General features: G+C 42.6%; 1 protein-coding gene across 1 annotated transcript in view; it reads left to right on the plus strand.

Annotated features, from left to right (window-relative positions):
• The window catches only part of LOC126215301 (trichohyalin-like), a 262572-nt gene that overhangs the window by 53011 nt on the left and 186578 nt on the right, over positions 1-22983 (plus strand). The window contains exons 4-5 of the mRNA XM_049941984.1: positions 3015-3164; positions 19458-19652. Coding sequence (XP_049797941.1) covers positions 3015-3164; positions 19458-19652 — 345 coding nt within the window. The remainder of the gene's footprint in view (positions 1-3014; positions 3165-19457; positions 19653-22983) is intronic.

The raw sequence follows: 22983 nt of genomic DNA on the forward strand, positions 1-22983 counted from the left end.
GGTGTCTGTGTGATTGCCTCGTCCGTCCCGGTTGCCGTTCGTTTTCTTTGCCGAGTGTCTTTTTAATTAGACTCGATGCCAGTTCCCCTGCCTCGCTGAGGTTACAGCCGCAATCTCGGTTGACGTGTCCGTCCCTGGTAAGAATTTCGGTACCCTACCCGACGGTACTGTCCCAGTATTTAGATGTCTGTGCCGAGACCGCGGTATGTCGGTAGTCCATTTCCTGATTTTCGGATAAACAGTGCTCTGCGACCGCCGACTTGTCGGGGCACCCGAGTCGAGTGTGCCTCTGGTGTTCTCGGCAATGATCTTCGATGGTGCTTACTGTCTGTCCAATACAAGTCTTCCCACACTGACACGGAATCTGGTATATGCCGGCCTTCCGCAAACCGAGATCGTCTTTGGTACTGCTCGTGTTTTATTGGGTGGACAGAAGACAGTTCCTGCTCGGCTTTTCCTCACTATTCGTCCTATTTTCCCCGCATCTCCTAGTTGAGGAAGGTGGAAGTGTGTACAATTCAACTTTTGCCGAACACTCGCTTCTGCTCCGATGTGCACTGCGGAAACTAGAAGATTTAGAGTTCTCGCGTAAGGAAGTTAAAGGCTGCAGATTAGATTTATTGTAAGAACTGGAAATTTTTAATCATTTCATCTATAAAGATGGTTGTATTTTAAACTAACAGGTGCAACTTAAAACAGAGATTTCTTAGTAGTTTCAGGCCCTAATTTTTGACAACATAGGAGTTGGGCTTTTAGTCATACAGATGATAATGGAAATGTTCAAACAAATTTCGGGCTTGCAGCCGGTTGTCGTTCAATACGATATTTCAACTGGGCACCTGCCAGTCATCTTCAGGTGAGCCGTCGCAGACTGGCGAAAACGTCCTCTGTTCCGCAATATATAGCGTACTGTAACTATTCTGCGCATGCGTCGAAAACTTGATAGTCGAATCACACTGCCCGCCGGCAGCACCCTCGCTGGTAGAATAGCGGAACTCGGCCGCCCTCTGCATTGCTGTTTGCCACGGCCGTCGACGCACTCTGTCGTCTTCGATTTGTCACGGTTTAACAGATTTTCCGCCAGTCATATTTCTACGGATTCTTTAATAATGTAGTCCCAGAAAGACGTTGCTGTGGACAAAATCATTGTTTTCTCATACTCCATTGAATGTCCAGTAGAAATACAATGTTCAGCAATAGCGGACTTGCTTGGCTGCAAAAGGCGGGTGTAACGTCGATGTTCAGTGCAGCGTTCTTTCACGGTGCGTGTGGTTTGACCTATGTAAGCCGTACCACATTGGCACGGTATCTTGTAAATTCTGGCGTTTCGTAGTGGAAATGTCATTTCCTTTCTACCTACTTCTCTGGTCTGGTACTACTACCAGCTCCAGTAACACATCGGTAATGTAAGTGGTTCGGTTTATAGATATTTACTTATTCTTACTGTATATAAAATAACTCAGTGGTCTTGAGTACAGACTACACATTATGTAATTCTACAATTCTTACTGCCACTTTTTTTGTATTTTTACTACAATTAGCCCTAATGTTTTACTTCCTCTGCCTCCCCCCCTCCCCGTCTGCACCAAACTATTCCTACCTCCTCCCTCTCGCTTTCTCACAAATGACGTACTTTAAGATATTTTACAGTAGTTTCTGTAATTCGTCGGTATTTAAAGAAAAGTTTTGGGTGAAAACCTAGCAAAATGCTCTTTGTTGGGTCTTTGCATTATCATAAGGTCACTAAATCCCTTGTTTCAAGGTTACAGTTTTGATATTTGAATTGTATTAAGCCATTTTAGTATTATTATTTTACTCACTCTTACACACACATCACACGCATATGAGTAGTGCCACCTCACTTCTGAAACTTTCCTTAACCGAAGAGACATTTTACTAGTTACTTTTGTGAAGGACTAATGGTGATCAGTGTGATTTGTACAGTTTTACTATTATGAAGGTGAATTTTATTTTTCATTGGTGCTTTATAGCTACAATTTTAATGTACCTCCACAACATTATGCAACCAGTAAGTGCTAAAGATCATGTGCGAGAAATGAGTTGACCGTGGAAGTGTACCGCTGAGATATTACTGTTAAAAAGAAAGGGCCGATTGTGCCCGTCGGAGAGATGTAACACCACACTGTGACTTTCTGGCCGTGTAAGGGCCGTCAACGAAGTTCAGGAGGATTTTCCTTGCACCAGGAATGGCAGTTTCGTTTGTCGACATAACCGTTGAGATGAAAATGAGCCTCGTCACTCATCCACCGCAAATTTAAGGAGCCTTACTTGTCCGTAATTGAATCAGTGGTTTTGAAAAGGGCAGGAGTCCACAAGAAACAATTTTTGGGAAACCGATTAAAACTGTCCCCCCCCCCCCCCAAGTTTTTGATTTATATTTTTTAAAGAATTTTTCATTAATGTATATATTTAACATCTATTGCGAACCTAAATTCAAGAGATTATCTTTTTTGTTTTCACAAAAAAAGGTTTAAAGTAAGTGGACTTATGCCCATTTCAAAAACAAAGGAATAATTTGAATAATAGCACTTTCTAAGAAAATGTGTTTTTATTTAATGTTGAATTTGAATAAATTAACATTGTATCAAAAATCATTACTTATTTGGATTATCTATAAAAAATAATAAAATATGTGCATTTTAAGGTTGTATTTTTATATTCAGTCATCGTTAAGTTCTTCATCTTGTGTCGACCATTCACATATTTCTTCATAAAAGGGGAGATGCTCCTGTGGAATGTACTTTACCAACTTTTTAATATCTTCAACTTTCTTGTGGTCGATTGGGCACTTGTTATGGTAAGCCTCCTCTGTCGGTAAGCAAATGTCTCTTCTTTCTGCGACTGTGTCATCTCCACTCGTACCCGACAACACACCAGAGTGATAAGTTTTCAGTTAAACAGGCCACGACGGTTACTGGCGAGCGGCTAAGTAAGTTGCAGTAAACGAAGTGGCGGGCCGTCGCGAAGGTAAAGCAAAGCTTTTGTCCCCGCAGGTGAGCCGCACAGGGGGAGCCCGGAGAGCTCGCCAGAGAGGCGGCGGAGGCTGGCGGCCCAGGCCGCCGCTGCTGCCGTCACCGTGCCACCCGCCCCCGCAGCCGCCGCCGCCGCCATCTCCGACCCGAACGAAGTCTACCGGCAGGCAGGTGTGTACGCGTAAAAACTTCCCTCACTGCTGTCCGAGTGGCAAAACTTTCTGGTTGTGAACTTCCCCACTGCATGTATTTTAAGTATATGAGAGAAATTTTTTTTAACTAAATGCAATTTCTATCTTTCAAATAACCACAAGTACAGTTTTGAAAAAAGATTTTATTGTTATATTGAAGCCTAATTTTGATACAATTTACATTAGTATTAAGGCACTTACTGTAATGAAGAACTGGCTTCTGATTGCCAATGATTTGTAGATCACCAATTGTCTTGTCTACAACTGAACTTCCACTTCAGTTGTCTACTCGCTTCTAGTATTCTCAAATATTTGTTTGACAAGACCGATTGTCTTTACGGCTCACTACTCCTATAGTCAAAGGTACTACACTTTCGCACTTCGACATTTATCTAGAGCGTAGAAATGATAACTGTTTACCGAGTACTGTAGTGGTGTAGAGTAAGTTGAGACGAGTAATTTGATATAAACGACAGTGTAGGAAAACGTAGGTCGTAGGTCACTACTTACCGTAAAGGTGACACATTAAGTTGCAGATGGGCACAAGTAAAAGACACATTATTTTGTACATTACATGATTAGTTTTGCATGTGCAGCAGCACAGCAAAAGAGCTTACCAGTATTTGCAGCAAAGCTACACTTTGAGAATGAGGATCTATAAGTTACGTAAATTTCGTGAACATTTTACTAACAACATTTCATCTCAAAATTAGTGAAAAGTTCTGCATTTTTCAGTTCAATCAATTTGTTGAGATAGTTGCATCTCAGCTTGTGGAGACTCATTAGTTAAATTCTTGCAGTTCACGTCATTGTTGTGGCCACGAAACTTGGTATATCTTTTGGCATAAACTTTCAACTTTTATAAGTCTGCAAATATCTTATTTGTCAGCTGTCCATATTATACACTTCCCACACCGTGTTGACTTCTTCGCTGTCTGCAGTTCTGTTTTGTAGCTCAGTCAGTAAGGCCACTGAAAGGTGAGGGTCCAGAATGGAAAACTAGTTCTGCACACAGTTTATAACTGCCAGTTTAATAAACTTATCATTGCTACAGTTGAATTGTTTGAGGAGATTTGGAGAGTTGACGAAGCTCCGTCAGAGTGGCAGTCAGCAGTGGTCTGTTCCCTACACAAAAGAAGAGGTAAGAAAAATGTCTACAGCTACTGGGACGTATCACAATTGCGCATTTTGAGTGAGATTCGATTTAAAAGATTCCTGTAATGAACTGACGGTCATCTCGATAAGGAGATTGACGAGTTCTGCGCCAGGTCGTGGAGAGGTTGTTGCTGCTCAGAAATACAGAGCCACACTTCTCAACTTCGAGAAAATGTGTGTCTCGATACACAGAGTTCTGAGTGACTGAAATGTCTAGGAACCTTATACCACAAAAACTCTGAGAAACACAATGTAAAAACTGAAATTCACAATTTCCTCTACGTCTTTTAAAATTTTTTTTGGGAAATGATATTAGGCAACCCGAGAAAAAAGATGATCGTCAGTTTAGACTTGATCCCAGTAGGAAGAAAATGTGTCTGCTGTTAGGACTTTATCGATGGCATTGCTGTCAAAGTGACAACATTGTTTCAGAACTCAGAAATGTTGATTGCTAATCGACAGCAGCTCAGTTGGTTCAAAATAGGATGCCAGGTTTGAAACAGCTGGTAAATTTTTGTTTGTCAGTCGGTGACATTGATAGTCGGAATATAAATACATTGAAACAAATTTCTCACATTCAGAGTCTGTGGAGCAATTCACTTGTGTACTCTGTGTGCCAATCGTGAAAATATTTTATCAGAACAGAGAACGTGACGCAGCAACTGTCAGGCGACTTCTGACAGTTCTGTGGGGTAATGAGGCACCGAACGAATCGACACTTCACAGACCTGAGGAAAAGTTCCTCGAGACAGGTTTGACAGCAAACCTTAAAAGTCCTAGGTGTCACCGTCGTAGCCGAAGTGAGCGGAACGTTACGGTCGTTCGTGACAGTGTGGCCCGTAGCCCGATGAAAGTAATTAGTCACCGTTTCGAACGATTGGGCTTAAGCTGTTCTCCAGTACAGAGAATTCTCTGGTACGATCTCCATTACTGGCCCCACAAAATACTCTCAGTGCGCCAACCGAAAGTGACGGAATACCGGAAGAGACGACAGTTCGTCGACCGGCTTTCGAGAGGACGACAGGACGACGACAGATTCTTAGACAAATTCGTCTCCGTCGATGGAGTACACGTCGGCTTAAATGGTTTTTGAGCGAGCAGAACTGCCGTATCTGGGTGTCAGAAAATCTTCGCATGATCTGAGAAAGGGAAATGCATCCACAACGAGTAAAAATTCGGCCCGGCTTTCGGTCGGGGTTGTCGTCGGCCTCTTTTATTTCGAAGGTGAGCCAGGACGAGGTCTGACAGTCGGCAGAGACCGATACTGTACGACAGTGAGGGAGTTTTTGTGGCCTCGCCCGGATGGAACGGACACTGAAGAGTCGTAGTTTTGGCAGCACGGTGCCACCTGTCGTACTCCTCGCAAAATAATTCGGTCCTCCACGAGCATTTTTCGGATCACCTCATTTCGCACGACGACCGGCGAGGTCGTGCGACGTAACTCCTCGTGACTTTTTTCTTCGGGGTCATCTCGAGTCGACAGTATATTCCGATACACCCAGAAACATCTGTGACTCGAAAGAGGAAATTCGACTAATCGTCAGCAAAATTCACGTGCGAGCTTGTCGTGCAGTAATGGTGAATTTCGTGAACAGAGTTCTTGCGTGCCAGCACAGTAGAGAAGATAATAGGCCTCATAATTTTCATACGTGAAGTGGGAAGACTAGATAAACTTTTTTTTCTATCCCGGATTTTCCATTGTTTTTATACATACCAGGTTGGAACATGAACAATGTAGGAAAAATATGTCGCTACTTACCATAAAGATGACACATGAAGCTGCACACAGCACAATTTGGTGCGAGCATCGTGTGTGTGTGGGCTGTGCTCGCTCGTGTTAACGCCTGGTGTGTGTTTCTATTTCATTTTCCTATATAGGCTGTGACTGAGAGGTTATGTGTAAGAGTATTTTAATTGCGCCTGTCTACAACTTGACATAGCAACGTATCTTTACCCATATTGTTTTAACAATATGTGGTGTTCACCCCTGATCATCTTGTAAACATCTTTGTAAGGAGTTGAGCATTCTGACTGCTGCTTCACAGTATATTTATTCCCTCATGTAGTTTGTTGTAAATAATTCACTACAGTTTGAGAGGAACAATGACATATGTAACTGCAGTACCAGAAGTAAAATGATGTTTATTTACTCCATGTTAAAGTTGTCTTTAGCACAAAACGGGTGCACAGTGCTGCAACAAAAATTTTTGATCGTGTAGCTGACACAATGAAGCAAAATTTGAAAACAATTTGGAAAAGTTTCTCCTTGACAACTCCTTCTATTCCATAGAAGAATTTCTGTTATTGTAATGTCTGAAAGGTGGTAGGTAGGAATTACAAACTCATATAATCACATCTGTATATTTATTAAAAGAAACTTATAAATGTTCAGAATGTAGCCATATGTACAAATTATTTTGCAATGTGACTTTAAATTTACTCGTTCCACGTCATTACTTTTTATCTCGAAAATGGTCTGCGGAATGTGAAACTGACTGACTGTCTAACCGTAATGTACGAAAACAGACTGTGGAAATGGGTCGAGAAATTAAATTACTAAATGGGCTCGAACGAGGAGCAATTGCGTCGGATCTTAAAACTTTACCGGCCTGCAGGACGATAAAAAGATTTTACGACAAGAATGCAATTATCGACGAAGCCGAGTTACGACAGTACAGCTCGGTTATCGACCCTGGAAGATTGTGTACATCTGAGACTCGATCTGTGAGCGTAAAGTTGCAGGCGACCACTAGATAAAAAGGGAATGCGGGAAGTTTAAAAACTGGGGAACAGATTGTTTGATGAACTGGTGTGATTAAGATATAACAAATAATATCCCAGAAAAATAGAACGTGTATCTTCATCAGTTAAACAGTCAAAGGATTAAAAATAATAACCGATCGAATAGTAGAGGTGTCGAGTTTTCGAAAGGCGCACAAATTACAGAGAGAACTTTCGTAGCTTTCCGACGAATACTTTTCGAAGCTACGGCGGGGTCGTGTCGGACCGAGTGGGCGAGGGGAGGAAGGGCGCGAGCAGTGGGAGGGAAAGTGCGGCCGACGTCCCGGAGGGAGGGGCGGCGAGCGCACGGGACGGGGGCGCGGAGCACTCGGATCGGGAAGGGAGGACGAGTGAGTGGCGGCGGTAGGTCAGCGGGGGAGGGCCCGCGGAGGCGGATGCCGGGAGGATTACGGGAACGGCGGACGTGCCGCAACTTCGACTCCCGTTTACGTAATTCGAAGAAAGTGATGTCGAGGAGATAGTACCCGGACGGCTCGGGTCGTGAGGTAGCGAGCAAAACGGAGCACGTCCCGAACGGTAGAGTGTCCTGCCGCCGGCCGGCTGCAGTCTGGCGGTGGCCTCCAGTTCGGTTTATCGGCGGGTCACCTTTCCCGGCCCCGTAAAGTACTCCGATAGGGTAGGGTGAGCCCAAAATGGGATCGGAGAGCGAACTTACTCCCACGGTACGTGTGCCGATAACTAAAATTGTGACTGTGAGTCCGTAGTGCGTGCCGTACTAGCCTCCCGCACTGCCCTGCAATTTGTCGGCTTCCAAAATATTCTAATAGTAATGAACTGGTTGCATTATGTGCACACGTTTTTACTACACGGATAATTTATTCCACTTTAAATTGGAGTATAACGTTCCTACTCAGTCTGACGGTACTCACACTACAGTTGCAGTCACTCATTTATCACGAGCTTACGCAAGTTTACCGTTGCCGATTCCTCGCTTTTTGTTATATAACAATTCGTCCGATTCGGAGTTCGTCCCGAGCTTCAGAAGTCTCACTTCACTCACACACGTACTCGTCTTACTCGTGTGATGACTCTAGCGCAACTTTCCACAGTTTTCTTCCAAATACTTTACTCGCACGTGGGAATGTGGGCAGTGCGAGCACTCGGGATCGGCCCCACGGGTGCGCTCCATCTCGACCGAGCCGCACCTTTGCGCGGTGCGGTCTCCGGGTACCGATGCCCGCCTTCTGGAATCGAGAGGCAGGAGGCAGGAGGCAGGCAGCCTGTCACCGACCCCGCTGCCCTGTAGTGGAGACGTGTAAGGGCAGATTGGATCATTCGAGTATAGGGTGCGTGTCGGTACCCTTGCAATCTAATTGAACACGTTTGGTTGAAATAATTTTATTCTGTCAGATTTTTTCTGCGCCATCAAAAATAAAAATTAATGTAGCAAATGTGTTTGCACTGGAAAGAATTAGTTGAGAATACCAGTTTGTTAACAATTTTTAAAGGAAACTCAGAGTTGTATGCTGCACAGAGAAAATTGTGTCAATTGCTTTCAGCTTTCCAGTCGAGTGGGAAGAATCTGTGCCGTGGTCTTTATTACGAATTTCGGGAACGAGAATCTGAATGCGGTAGGGGTGGGCCGGAGAGGTGAAGACGGAGTGTATCGGTCCTTCTCCTTCTGTCAGGGAACTGGGTTAAAGTATTCAAATATTGTGTAGTACTGCCCCTCCTCCATTGTGTACAGGGCTCAGAGAAGTACGAACTGACACCTGCACAATTTGGAACGGTGTACGAACTGGTAGGGAACGGATGTTTTTAAAACTCTGTGTAGTTTACCACGAGCACTCTGAGACACTTTCACTCTACTGTATATTTTTTTTCCCATCCATCTGTAATAACCCAGTTTTTTTAATTTGTAATGCTTTTTACTGGAGTGTTTACGGTACAAGTATTTGGACGGAGGTTTTATTTATTTATGTAACCTGATCTGATTAGGGCCATAAGGCTTTCTCTTACATAGGACCACAATTTTAAGCTTCTTTCTCTGTATTTCGTCGTGCCAAAATATATAAAAGACATAGGCACACGATGTTTAAATTGATTAAGTAAAACAAAAGAGAAATTTACATCTGTTAAGTGTTTTAAGGGCTCCAATTTTGGACTTTACGTGTTCTCTGCCCTAATGTGGCTTTGTGTGTTGCATAGATACTTCCTATTAAGTAATGTCAATACTATTTTGTTACTTTACCACGACCTATTATAAACCGACAGTCCTTTGTGGAAAGACTGTCATTTTCTGAAGTTTTGCTTAATATTTTACTTTGTACTTTCCACATCCCCGCCATGAACCGTGGACCTTGCCGTCGGTGGGGAGGCTTGCGTGCCTCGACGATACAGATAGCTGTACCGTAGGTGCGACCTCAACGGAGGGGTATCTGTTGAGAGGCCAGACAAATGTGTGGTTCCTGAAAAGGGGCAGCAGCCTTCTCAGTAGTTGCAGGGGCAACAGTCTGGATGATTGACTGATCTGTCCTTGTAACAATAACCAAAACGGACTCACTGTGCTGGTACTGTGAATGGCTCAAAGCAAGGGGAAACTACAGCCGTAATTTTTCCCGAGGGCATGCAGCTTTACGGTATGGTTAAATGATGATGGCATCTTCTTGGATAAAATATTCCGGAGGTAAAACAGTCCCCCATTCGGATCTCCAGGCGGGGACTACTCAAGAGGACGTTGTTATCAGGAGAAAGAAAACTGGCGTTCTACAGATCAGAGTGTGGAATGTCACATCCCTTAATCGGGCAGGTAGGTTAGAAAATTTAAAAAGGGAAATGGATAGGTTGAAGTTAGATATAGTGGGAAATAGTGAAGTTCGGTGGCAGGAGGAACAAGACTTTTGGTCAGGTGAGTACAGGGTTATAAACACAAAATCGAATAGAGGTAATGCAGGAGTAGGTTTAATAATGAATAAAAAAAATAGGCGTGCGGGTAAGCTACTACAAACAGCATAGTGAACGCATTATTGTGGCCAAGATAGATACGAAGCCCACACCTACTACAGTAGTACAAGTTTATATGCCAACTAGCTCTGCAGATGACAAAGAAATTGATGAAATGTATGATGAGATGAAAGAAATTATTCAGGTAGTGAAGGGAGACGAAAATTTAATAGTCATGGGTGACTGGAATTCATCACTAGCAAAAGGGAGAGAAGGAAACATAGTAGGTGAATATGGATTGGGGGGAAGAAATGAAAGAGGAAGCCGCCTGGTAGAATTTTGCGCAGAGCATAACTTAATCATAGCTAATACTTGGTTTAAGAATCATAAAAGAAGGCTGTATAATGTGGAAGAACCCTGGAGATACTAAAAGGTATCAGATAGATTATATAATGGTAAGACAGAGATTTAGGAACCAGGTTTTAAATTGTAAGACATATCCAGGGGCAGATGTGGACTCTGACCACAATCTATTGGTTATGAACTGTAGATTAAAACTGAAGAAACTGCAAGAAGGTGGGAATTTAAGGAGATGGGACCTGGATAAACTGAAAGAACCAGAGATTGTACAGAGTTTCAGGGAGAGCATAAGGGAACAATTGACAGGAATGGGGGAAAGAAATACAGTAGAAGAAGAATGGGTAGCTTTGAGGGATGAAATAGTGAAGGCAGCAGAGGATCAAATTGGTAAAAAGACAAGGGCTAGTAGAAACCCTTGGGTAAAAGAAGAAATATTGAATTTATATGTAAAAACAAAGATGATGTGACTTACCGAACGAAAGCGCTGGCAGCTCGATAGACACACACACACACACACACACACACACACACACACACACACACAAAATTCAAGCTTTCGCATCAAACTGTTGCCTCATCAGGAAAGAGGGGAAGGAGAGGGAAAGACGAAAGAATGTGGGTTTTAAGGGCGAGGGTAAGGAGTCATTCCAATCCCGGGAGCGGAAAGACTTACCTTAGGGGGAAAAAAGGACAGGTATACACTCGCGCGCGCACACACACACATATCCATCCACACATATACAGACACTTGCAGACATATTTAAAGACCTTTTCGAAAGAGAAAATAAGACGACAGAAAAGATTTCGAAATGCAACAGTGACAATAACAAACGTAATTGTTGGGTTCAAATTACTGATATCAATATAATAGAAGGAAACATTCCACGTGGGAAAAATATATGTAAAAACAAAGATGATGTGACTTACCGAACGAAAGCGCTGGCAGGTCGATAGACACACAAACAAACATCATCTTTCCCTCTCCTTCCCCTCTTTCCTGATGAGGCAACAGTTTGTTGCGAAAGCTTGAATTTTGTGTGTGTGTTTGTGTTTGTTTGTGTGTCTATCGACCTGCCAGCGCTTTCGTTCGGTAAGTCACATCATCTTTGTTTTATATATAAATATTGAATTTAATTGATGAAAGGAGATAATATAAAAATGCAGTAAATGAAGCAGGCAAAAAGAATACAAACGTCTCAAAAATGAGATCGACAGGAAGTGCAAAAAGGCTAAGCAGGGATAGCTAGAGGACAAATGTAAGGATGTAGAGGCTTATCTCACTAGGGGTAAGATAGATACTGCCTACAGGAAAATTAAAGAGACCTTTGGAGAGAAGAGAACCACTTGCACGAATATCAAGAGCTCAGATGGAAACCCAGTTCTAAGCAAAGAAGGAAAAGCAGAAAGGTGGGAGGAGTATATAGAGGGCCTATACAAGGGTGATGTACTTGAGGACAATATTATGGAAATGAAAGAGGATGTAGATGAAGATGAAATGGGAGATAGGATATTGCGTGAAGAGTTTGACAGAGCACTGAAAGACCTGAGTCGAAACAAGGCCCCCGGAGTAGACAACATTCCATTAGATCTACTGACAACCTTGGGAGAGCCAGTCCTGACAAAACTCTACCATCTGGTGAGCAAGATGTATGTGACAGACGAAATACCCTCAGACTTCAAGAAGAATATAATAATCCCAATCCCAAAGAAAGCAGGTGTTGACAGATGTGAAAATTACCGAACTGTCAGTTTAATAAGTCACAGCTGCAAAATACTATCGCGAATTATTTACAGACGAATGGAAAAACCGATAGAAGTCGACCTCGGGGAAGATCAGTTTGGATTCCGCAGAAATGTTGGAACACATGAGGCAATACTGACCCTACGACTTATCTTAGAAGAAAGATTAAGGAAAGGCAAACCTACATTTCCAGCATTTGTAGACTTAAAGAAAGCTTTTGACAATGTTGATTGGAATACTCTCTATCAAATTCTAAAGGTGGCAGGGGAAAAATACAGGGAGCGAAAGGCTATTTACAATTTGTACAGAAACCAGATGGCAGTTATAAGAGTCGAGGGGTATGAAAGGGAAGCAGTGGTTGGGAAGGGAGTGAGACAGGGTTGTAGCCTCTCCCCGATGTTATTCATCTGTATATTGAGCAAGCAGTAAAGGAAACAAAAGAAAAATTCGGAGTAGGTATTAAAATCCATGGAGAAGAAATAAAAACTTTGAGGTTCGCCGATGACATTGTAATTCTGTCAGAGACAGCAAAGGACTTGGAAGAGCAGTTGAACGGAATGGATGGTGTCTTGAAGGGAGGATATAAGATGAACATCAACAAAAGCAAAACGAGGATAATGGAATGTAGTCAAATTAAATCGGGTGATGCTGAGGGAATTAGATTAGGAAATGAGACACTTAAAGTAGTAAAGGAGTTTTGCTATTTGGGGAGTAAAATAACTGATGAGGTCGAAGTAGAGAGGATATAAAATGTAGACTGGCAATGGCAAGGTAAGCGTTTCTGAAGAAGAGAAATTTGTTAACATCGATTATAGATTTAAGTGTCAGGAAGTTGTTTCTGAAAGTATTTGTATGGAGTGTAGCCATGTGTGGAAGTGAAACATGGACGATAACTAGTTTGGACAAGAAGAGAATAGAAGCTTTCGAAATGTGGTGCTACAGAAGAATGCTGCAGATAAGGTGGGTAGATCACGTAACTAATGAGGAGGTACTGAATAGGATTGGGGAGAAGAGGAGCTTGTGGCACAACTTGACTAGAAGAAGGGATCGGTTGGTAGGAGATGTTCTGAGGCATCAAGCGATCACAAATTTAGCATTGGAGGGCAGCGTGGAGGGTAAAAATCGTAGAGGGAGACCAAGGGATGAATACACCAAGCAGATTCATAAGGATGTAGGTTGCAGTAGGTACTGGGAGATGAAGAAGCTGGCACAGGATAGAGTAGCATGGAGAGCTGCATCAAACCAGTCTCAGGACTGAAGACCACAACAACAACTACTACTTTCCTCATTATACACAGTCATTGCAGTGTAGCACCACTGGAGCGAGTTACTCATCTTTGGAATTTCCATACTGAATAACAATTTTTTGCAAAATACTAATTTTAATACATTCCTTGAATTTTATATGATTTTGCTGAGAAAAATATTTTTTTGAAGTGCACAATGAAGCAGAAGCCGATTTTGTTGATTGTACTTTATTGTAACCTTGTTAAAACTGATTTTCAGGTCTACTTTCAAACTACTTTCAAGTTGTTCTATTTGAAGCTTATCTTCTACATGTACACGTACATACGTACTCCGCAAGCCACCGTACGGTGCGTGGCAGAGGGTATCCTGTAGTACAACTAGTCATTTCCTTTTCTGTTCCGCTCAGAGATAGAGTGAGGAAACAACTTCTGTGTGTATGCCTCCGTACGAGCTCTCATTTTTCGTATCTTATCTCCGTGGTCCTTACACGAAATGCACGTCGGTGGAACTAGGATCGTTCTGCAGTCAGCTTCGAATGCCTGTTTTCTAAACTTTCTCAGTACTTTTTGTGAAAATGAATGTCTTCTTCCCTCGTGGAATTCCCATCTGAGCTCCCAAATCGTATCTGTAACACTTGCATGCTGATTGAACCTACCAGTAACAAATCTAGCAGGTTGCCTCTGAATTGCTTCTTTCAATCTGACCCGGTGTGGACCTCAAACACTCGAGCAGTACTCGAAAGAAGGTCATACTAGCATCCCGTATGCAATCTCCATTACAAACGAACCACACTTTCCTAAAATTCTTCCAATAAATCGAAGTCGACTGTTCGCCTCCCCTACCACGATTGTCGAGTCCTCGTTCCGTTTCGTACCGCTTCGCAGTTTTATGCCCAGGTATATGAATGACTTGACTGTGTCACGTGGGATACTGTATCTGAAAATCACGGATTTGTTTTTCCAACATTAGCTTACATTTTTTGACATTACGAGCAGCTGTCATTCGTCACAGCAACTAGAAATTTTCTACAAGTCATCCCGTATCCTCCTGGTCACTCAACTTTGACATTGTCCCACACACCACAGCACCGTCAGTGAATGACTGCAGATTGCTGCCCATCCTGTCTGCCAAATCATTTACATGTATAGAGAATAGCGACGGTCCTGTCACACTTCACCGCGGGCGAAACAGTAAAATGTCATCTGCAAAGTGAAGCTGGTTCAGACTACTTCCATTAACATGTAATGCTCCTCCTTCTTTCTATTTTAGACACCTGGAAATATCCCCTAGTGCTGTTAATTGGTGTAAGGAATCTCCTTTCTCAAAATCCTGCTGAAGCACAATGTAATCTCTAGCACTGACACGTACAGTCTAACACGAGATGAATCGGTGCTTATTTTTCTGAAAGCTGCTGCTGCTGTTGCAGAGATTTTGCTGGGGCTAACGGAATGTAGTCGCAGTAAATCGGTCGGTGCCGAGGAAATTAGCTTCTGAAGCGGCGAAATAATTGACGGTCGAAGTCGAGAGGATGTAAAATGTAGACCGACTGTACCGAGAAAAGCACTGCCGAAACTGAGAATAATTTTAGTGTCGGGAAGTCTTCCCTGAAGGTATTTATCCGGAGTGTCGCCTCGTATAGAAGTGAAATGCGGACAGTAACCACTTCGAAATGGAAGAGAGTAAAAACTTACGAAGAATGCTGAAGGGTAGAGGTGTCGATCGAATTATAAATGTGGAGATACTGAATCGAATTGCAGAAAAAGAAATTTGTGATCAATTTGACTAAAAGAACGGATCGGATGTTAGGATACGTCGTGAAGTGTCGAGCAGCCACGAGTTTGGTAACGGTCGGAAGTATGTGAAATAAAAGTTGTAGAGGTGGAGTGAGGCTCGTGTGTAGTTAGAAGGTGTAAAAGGGTGTCGGGTGCAGTGGGCACGCAGAGGCGAGAGGCTTACTCCGGGTGCACTGGCATCCAGAGCTGCGGCAGACCAGTCTTCGGGCTGAAAAGAACGACAACTAGAAGTCAAAATATGTCTCAGATCCTTTTGTTCCTAGACATTCTGCTAATTAATACTCATTGCTCTGTCGTGTTATTGGTTAGTAGCTGCTTCACATTTGTGAGAGATAATGTTGTTCATCAAAAGCATTACTTTACGTTCAGTGGTGAACATTTTGAGAGTGTCAAGTCGTTCGTGTATTTGGAGGTAATAGTAAAAAATGGCACAAAATGAGACCGACACACGAAATCTGTATCAGAATGGACAAATGGAAGGCTCGGCACAGTACACAGTAGGTTTGGTTCTGGGAGAATGCGGTGCTTCTCTAAAGGGGGCCGTTCACGAGATGTCAGAGTGACCACTTCTGTAGTAGTGTTCCGACCCTTCATCTGACGAGTCGGAGACACTGTGCTACGATTGTAAGAGGTGGGTTTAGCCTATACGAAGGTGTAACGTCAGTTCCAGGGGAGCTCAAACGGGAATCTCGGGAAGAAAGGGAGTGTGCTTCTCACCTTGTTGTTGTGTGGCACAAATGAAACACAAAAAAATTTTAGGGAACACTGTATTTGAAGAAGACTTTGCAATCGTTATACTGCTGCCGTCGTGTACCACAAATAACTATCGTGAGGGTAAGATAAGATAGATTATGGGGAGTGCAGCGAAACGGGGGCAGTCGACCGATAATATCGGTGCAATACACTGTCTGCTGCGTACTGGTCAGTGGCTTGTAGGGTATCGGTGTTGATGTAACTGTACTTGTAGTTGTCTATTAACAGCTGGAATTGGTGAATGTCTGGATCGAGTATCGAAATATACTGCAGCTCGTTTGATCGATTCTGACTGACGTGTAACGGCTGCTCTTCTCCGAATTGTTTGTATAGTTACCTTCGGCACCTGTGTGAAATGAAGTGAGTGAATTTATTTGGTATTTTATACTGCACTAACAGGAGCAGCAATTACCGACACAGAATTTTATCGAGAAAGAAGTACGTCCTGGAAAAAGTAGGGTGGCCGTACGACCAGTATAGTTTCAGATAATGTAAAGTGATGAAACACACAATGTAGTTTCCAGTAGTTGAGGAGGACACGGCACGTATTCTATTAAGCAAAACCAGTTGTGCAATAACGTTGTCGGTATTAGCAGAAAGAAAGAGCTATTTTGCTCAGAATTAAATGGACTGGTAAAGAACTGGTCAGGTACTAAGTTTGAAGTGTCGTCTCATACGGGCCTGAGATGTGGTCGATAGGGGAAGAAGGTGAAAATACGAGGGTGTGCTGAAAAGTAATAGCTCTGAACTTTTTATCTGAAAACTCTTAAAGATTTCTAAATGAAACGAATTTTGATTCTCAATATTTACCCAACAAGAAAAGTATTCTGTGAAGTTTACGGATTATGTCTGGATTGTTACTTTTCAGTAAAGTTAATGATGTGAACTAATAGTCTCCAGTGCCAGACACTCACCTGAAGACGACCGAACAGTCACCAGCTGTCGATGTCATCCAGCTACAATCTGAAAATTTTCCAGAAAACAAAATTTTATTAACATTCTACACCTCTATCCTTCACGTACGCACATTTATTTTGTGACACAGTCACGCGTCTCCTGACGAGAGAGTGAACTCGGAGTGAAGACCTCGAAGGTGTTCTTCAGTTTCGAAAACAGACGAAAATTGGAAGGGGGGGGGGGGGGGGCACGTCGGGACCGTACGGACAGTCGACGGTGGACGACGGTGGACTCTGAGGTGTCGGATCGTCGAAGCTGTCTCGGTACTCGTGTGCGGTCTGGCGTCGGTCGTGCCGAAGGAGAGGCAGCCGTACCTGTGGGCGAACCTTTGAATTTGTGGTTTCAGTTTTCTGAGCTGTTTCTCATCTACAGGTGTAGCTACATTACACACTGCAATGTTACACACTACAATACGAACCCCTGTAGCAGCAGAGGGTCGTGAGTCGTGTCAGTGAAGGAGAAAGTTGCCCCGGTAAAATGCGTGATGTGACACTGAGAACGGAATAAAAAATTTGGAGGCATTGGTCTCGTATATTAAGAATTGCCGAGAGGAAACAGAAATCACAGGAGATGATAAATAGAGAGAAAAACTGGCTAGGACACAGCTTGGAGACAAAAGTCATCGATGCATTTGAAGGAATGATTAAAGGGATAAGAAGATAATATAGGTGTAGGTACTGAGTGAGAGAGAAAAACAGACTTGTAAACAGTTACGTGCTGAGAAGAGAATGTTGCAAGACAGAAAAATGGAGAGAGAATATTACGTAAAGACCTGCTTCTCGGGAAGATGTAAACGACGTCAGTCGGTATCAAGTTGACGAGCACTGGAGACGGAGGCGGAGAGTGACGAAACTGCGTATGAGGCGCACGTATTGAGAGTTCGTTCTAGACTCTCACTTCTTTGCTGTGTCGTTTGCTTCAAGTATGTAGAACATAATTTTCTAAAATGCAGAAAAATCTGTATCTGTGATTTGTGACTGACGGTTATTTTCGTCTTTCCTTTATTCGACCCAGCAACCTGTAGGTAAACCTTCCGGGACGTGAGGTCGTGGTCCGAGAAACTCCTCTGCTCCTGATGTTTTGTCCACGACTGCACCGGACATCCTCAGAGGCACTCCTCTGCTGAGTGCAGTCCTGGCAAAATGTCAGGAACAGAAGAGTTTCTCGGACCACGACCTCACGTCCTGGAAGTCATCCGAGTCCGATCGTGACAGCTTGCATTCTGTGAACCTATAGATATGCCTGTACTCCGCTAACCACTGTGTAGAGCACGGCAGAGGGTACTTCCCTACGTGCCACAGATTAATGAGCCTCACCATTCTGTTTGTGTATAGAGAGCGGAACAACTGACTGCTAGAATTCCTGCGTACGTGCAGTAATTAATCTAATGCTTTCGTTTGCAGTTTCCAGGAGAATCGTATGTAGGTGTCTGCAGTACATTCTTACGTTCCTCCCTTAATACGGGATCTCGAAACCTTTTAAATAGGCAGTCGCAATACAGATCGTGTCCGTTTCTGAGTATCTCCCACTTAAAACGATTTGGCATTTCTGTGAGATTCTTCCTTGTGTACAAAACTGTGTCTGTATGTGCTGCCCTCCAGTACCCTCGGCCAGTGGTTTTTGGAAAGGGTTCCCACACTTGAACAGTATTCCACATTGCAGAACATTAGTTTTTTGTAAGCAGTCTCCTTTGCAGACTGATTGCATCCCCTCAGCAATCTGTGAATGAATCAAAGTCTGCAACCCGGTTTACCCGAGTCTGAGCCTGTGTCACGATTCCATTCCGTGTCCCGACAAATTGTCACACCCAGGTATTTGCATCAGTTGACTAACTGGTATTGTAGTCGTAGGGTACCGTGTTTTTTCATTTTGTGAAGTGCTCAATTTTACATTTGTGAAAATCTGAAGCAAGTTGCCAATGTCTGCACCACTTTGAAAGCTCGAGACCTGCAACATTTTTTTCACACATTTCTTCGTTATAGATAACTGTGTCATCTGCAAAAAGTCTGAAGTTACTGTTTAAATTGTCTCGCGAGTCATTAATATACGACACGAACGGCAGTGGTCCAAACGCGGGACGCTGTGGCACGCCTGAAGTGACTTACACTTCGGTCGAAGAGTCTCCGCAGAGTCGGCATCCTCCGTACTGAGAAATCGTCAGTCCGGTAACAAATTTCATTTGATACCCGACGTAATCCCACTTTTGTTAAGAAGTGGTGATGTAGTTATTCTGGTGCAGTTTCGTGATCTCGTAGGAGAAATGCACTAATTGGTTTTCACATTACTAATGTTGTAGGAATTTGTGCTGGTTTTTCAGAGAAGAGGTTGTCCTATTTGAGATAATTCATTATGTTTGAGCTCAGAATACTTTGTCTCATTCAAAAACAAATGTACACCAAATATATCAGATGTTAGTTATCCATTTTGTGGACAGATGTGAGCTTTCCTTTTTTTCCAGCTGCTGGGCACAGTTTTTTTGTTTGAAAGAGTTACAGTACATTACAGTTAAAAGAGCGCATAACTCGTCCACAAATTATTTACTTTACGATCTGTTCGAGCCATTCTGCCTCTCGACACTCAGGTTACGAAAGCGCGGAGCAGCTACGGGTGCTGTACGAAGTGCGGACGCGGGAGGTGCAGCGGCTGTCGCGAGAGGTGGAGGCGGCGAGGGCGGAGGCGGCTGCGGAGGTGGACGGTCTGCGCCGGAGGATCGTCTCCTGCGAGGCCGACAAGAACGGCCTGCAGCTGCAGCTCGGCAACGCACGGAGCCTGCTCGGTAAAGTGGTCTCCTCTACAAGACTGCTGTGCAGTTCGTATTTATGTGCCCGGCATAGGTTCCGTCGGATCACTTCGGACTATTTCTCTTCCGTTCCACTCGAACTGCACACAGAAGTAACAAACTCTCGAATCTATCATTGTGAGTTCAGGTTTCTTTTATCTTACTGCATTGGTAATTTTTCCCTACGTAGGTTGACACTGACAAAATGTGTCTGCATTCAGAAGGGAAATTCACGATTGAAATTTTGTGAAAAGATCTCACCACAGTGAAAAACACCTCTTTTTTAATAATTGCAACCCCATCTCCTCTATCGTATCCGTGACACCCTCTCCCCTATTTTGCTGCTCTTCTTCGCTGCTCTTCCTCGATCTCGTGTGGTATGGATTCTGTACCGCACAGCTGTAGTCGAGAAGAGGACGGACGAGCGTACCGTACGTGGTCTCTTTAGTAGACCTGCTGCATCTTCTCAGAACACAGTCTTCGGTTCACCTTTCCTGCAACATTTTCTGTGTGATTGTTCTAATTTAAGTTGTTCGTAGCTGTAACTGTAAGTATTTAGTTGAATTAACACGCTTCACATGTTTGTGCTTTATCGTGTTACCAAAATTTAGCCCCCTTAGTGCTTGTGTTTATGAACTCCCACTTGTCATTATTTAGATTCACTTTTGCACCATTTAGATATCTTGTCTAAATCATTTTGCAGGGTTTGATCTTCTGATGACTTTATTAGATGGTACGTGACAGTATCATCTGCAAATAATCTAAGAGTGCTGCTCAAAATGTCTCCTAACTGATTAACGCAGATTATGAACAGCAGAGGGCATATAACACTTCCTCGGAGGATGTCAGATATCACTTATATTTTACTCGACGTCTTGCTGTCTGTTCCTGACAGAAAGTCACGAATTTGATCTCACAACTGAGACGAGACCCCGTAGGCGCACAACTTGTTTGGAATGTGAGGAATGATTTCGAAAGCCTCCTGAAAATACAGAAATATAGAACCCTCTTACAAAGCCCTGTCAATAGTACTCACTACTTCCTGTGACTAAAGAACTGCTTGTATTTCACAAAGGGGTATTTTCTGAATCACTGCTTTGTGCCAATAGATGGTTTTCTTAGAGTTAATTCATAATGTTCAAACACAGTGTGTGTCACAAAAGCCGGCCGGAGTGGCCAAGCGGTTCTAGGCGCTACAGTCCGGAACCGCGCGACCGCTACGGTCGCAGGTTTGAATCCTGCCTCGGGCGTGGATGTGTATGATGTCCTTAGGTTAGTTAGGTTTAAGTAGTTCTAAGTTCTAGGGGACTGATGACCTCAGAAGTTAAGTCCCATAGTGCTCAGAGCCATTTGAACCATTTTCTTTGTGTCACAAAATCTAACTGCAAGTTGAAGTCACTGATATGTATCTGCAATTCCGTAGAATGCTCCTGTTTATTTTTGTGAGTACGGGTGTGATCTCTGCAACTTTCCAGTCTTTATAATATGTACAGAGCTTTCTTCGAGCAAAGTTATAAAGACAGTGGAAGTGGAACAAGGAATATGCATTGTGATGGGTTGAAGAAAATTTCAGTGATATGGACACGTAACAAGAATGGGTTACAGTGATACAGACATGTAACAAGAATGGGGTAGATAAGAATACCAAGACTAATACTAGGGTGGGAAACTGAGGGAAGAACAAGGAGAGGACAAACCAAAATGTACAGATAGCAATGATAAGATTTTGTGCCAAAAGAGAGGATAATCGAGATTGAAATACCTAGGAGAACATCTTGATGAGAGAGTGTTGAGTACTTGTGTAATACTTGCTCTAAGTCCCAAGTGTATTGTTATGTTGGAGAGATGTCTCAATAAATAATAATAATAATAATACACAAGGCAATCACTCATATAAATACATCGGCTACACCACTGCAATTACATAACCACTTCTACAACCCTTTAGATCACATAACATCAACAGATACGAAGAAAGTAAATTGGAAAAAGAAAACACTTCATGGCAAGCACCCGTATCATCTAACACAGCCACACATCGATCAAGACGCATCCGACACATGGCTAAGAAAAGGCAATATATACAGGGAGACGGAAGGATTCATGATTGCAATACAGGATCAAACAATAAACACCAGATATTACAGCAAGCATATTAAAGATCCCAATACCACAACAGATAAATGCAGACTTTGCAAACAACAAATAGAAACAGTAGATCACATCACAAGCGGATGTACAATACTAGCAAATACAGAATACCCCGGAAGACATGACAATGTAGCAAAAATAATACATCAACAGCTTGCCTTACAACATAAACTTATAACACAACACGTTCCCACATACAAGTATGCACCACAAAATGTACTGGAGAATGATGAATACAAATTATAACAGATAAAACAACACCACATAACAAACCTGACATCATACTCTGAATATATCTCCAAAAAACTATAGTCTCCTCTTCCTCATTACAACAGTTAGTTTTTCCATTTTCAAGTATAGCTCTCTGTTTGGTCTTAACCTGTATTCAGCATTATTGTTTCTTTTAGCTCTCGGTATTTTCCTTAAAATTTTTCTTTTGACCTTCTCTAGTTTCTCAAGATTTCCATTTCTTCTTAGTTCAAGTGTTTCTGCCACATACAGAGCTTCAGGTCTGGCCGCTGTTTGGTAGTGTCTTAATTTTGTGTTCCAGGACAAGGATTTTTTGTTATAAACATTTTTGGTCATATGAAACACTCTTTCCATATTGTGCACTCTAGTTTCTATAGCTATCTTCTCTTTCGCATTGTGTGTAATCCACTCTCCTAGGTATTTAAAGAAATCTGTTTTGTGTTTTGTATTGTTGTCAACTGCAATATTTTTAGGAGCATCACAGATGTTTGTAATGAACTTTGTATTTTTTGAAGGATATTTGCAGTCATACTTTGGCTGCTTGTTTTTGCAGTTCTCTTATTTGTTCTTGGGCATTATGTAGTGAATCTGTAATCAATGCCATGTTATTTGCGAAGGCTGAACAGTCGACAGTGATCTTCTTTGGATTTCTTCCTAGTTGAATTCCTTTAGTATTGATGGCCTTCCTCCATTCTCGAACTACCTTCTCTAACAAACAATTGAAAAGCGGAGGTGACAAACCATCTCCCTGTAGAACATCTGACTTTATTTCAAACGATTTTGAGAGCTCTCCCCTAAATTTTACTTTCGGTTTTGTATTTTTCATAGTTCCTTTAATTATTTTAGTTGTTTTAGTATCGAGTCCCAGTTCTTTTAAGATATCAAGCAGTGTATTTCTGTCAATTGAATCATAGGCTTTTTTAAAATC

Source organism: Schistocerca nitens, chromosome 12 (genome assembly GCF_023898315.1).
Source record: "Schistocerca nitens isolate TAMUIC-IGC-003100 chromosome 12, iqSchNite1.1, whole genome shotgun sequence".
Classification (NCBI taxonomy): Eukaryota; Metazoa; Arthropoda; class Insecta; order Orthoptera; family Acrididae; genus Schistocerca; species Schistocerca nitens.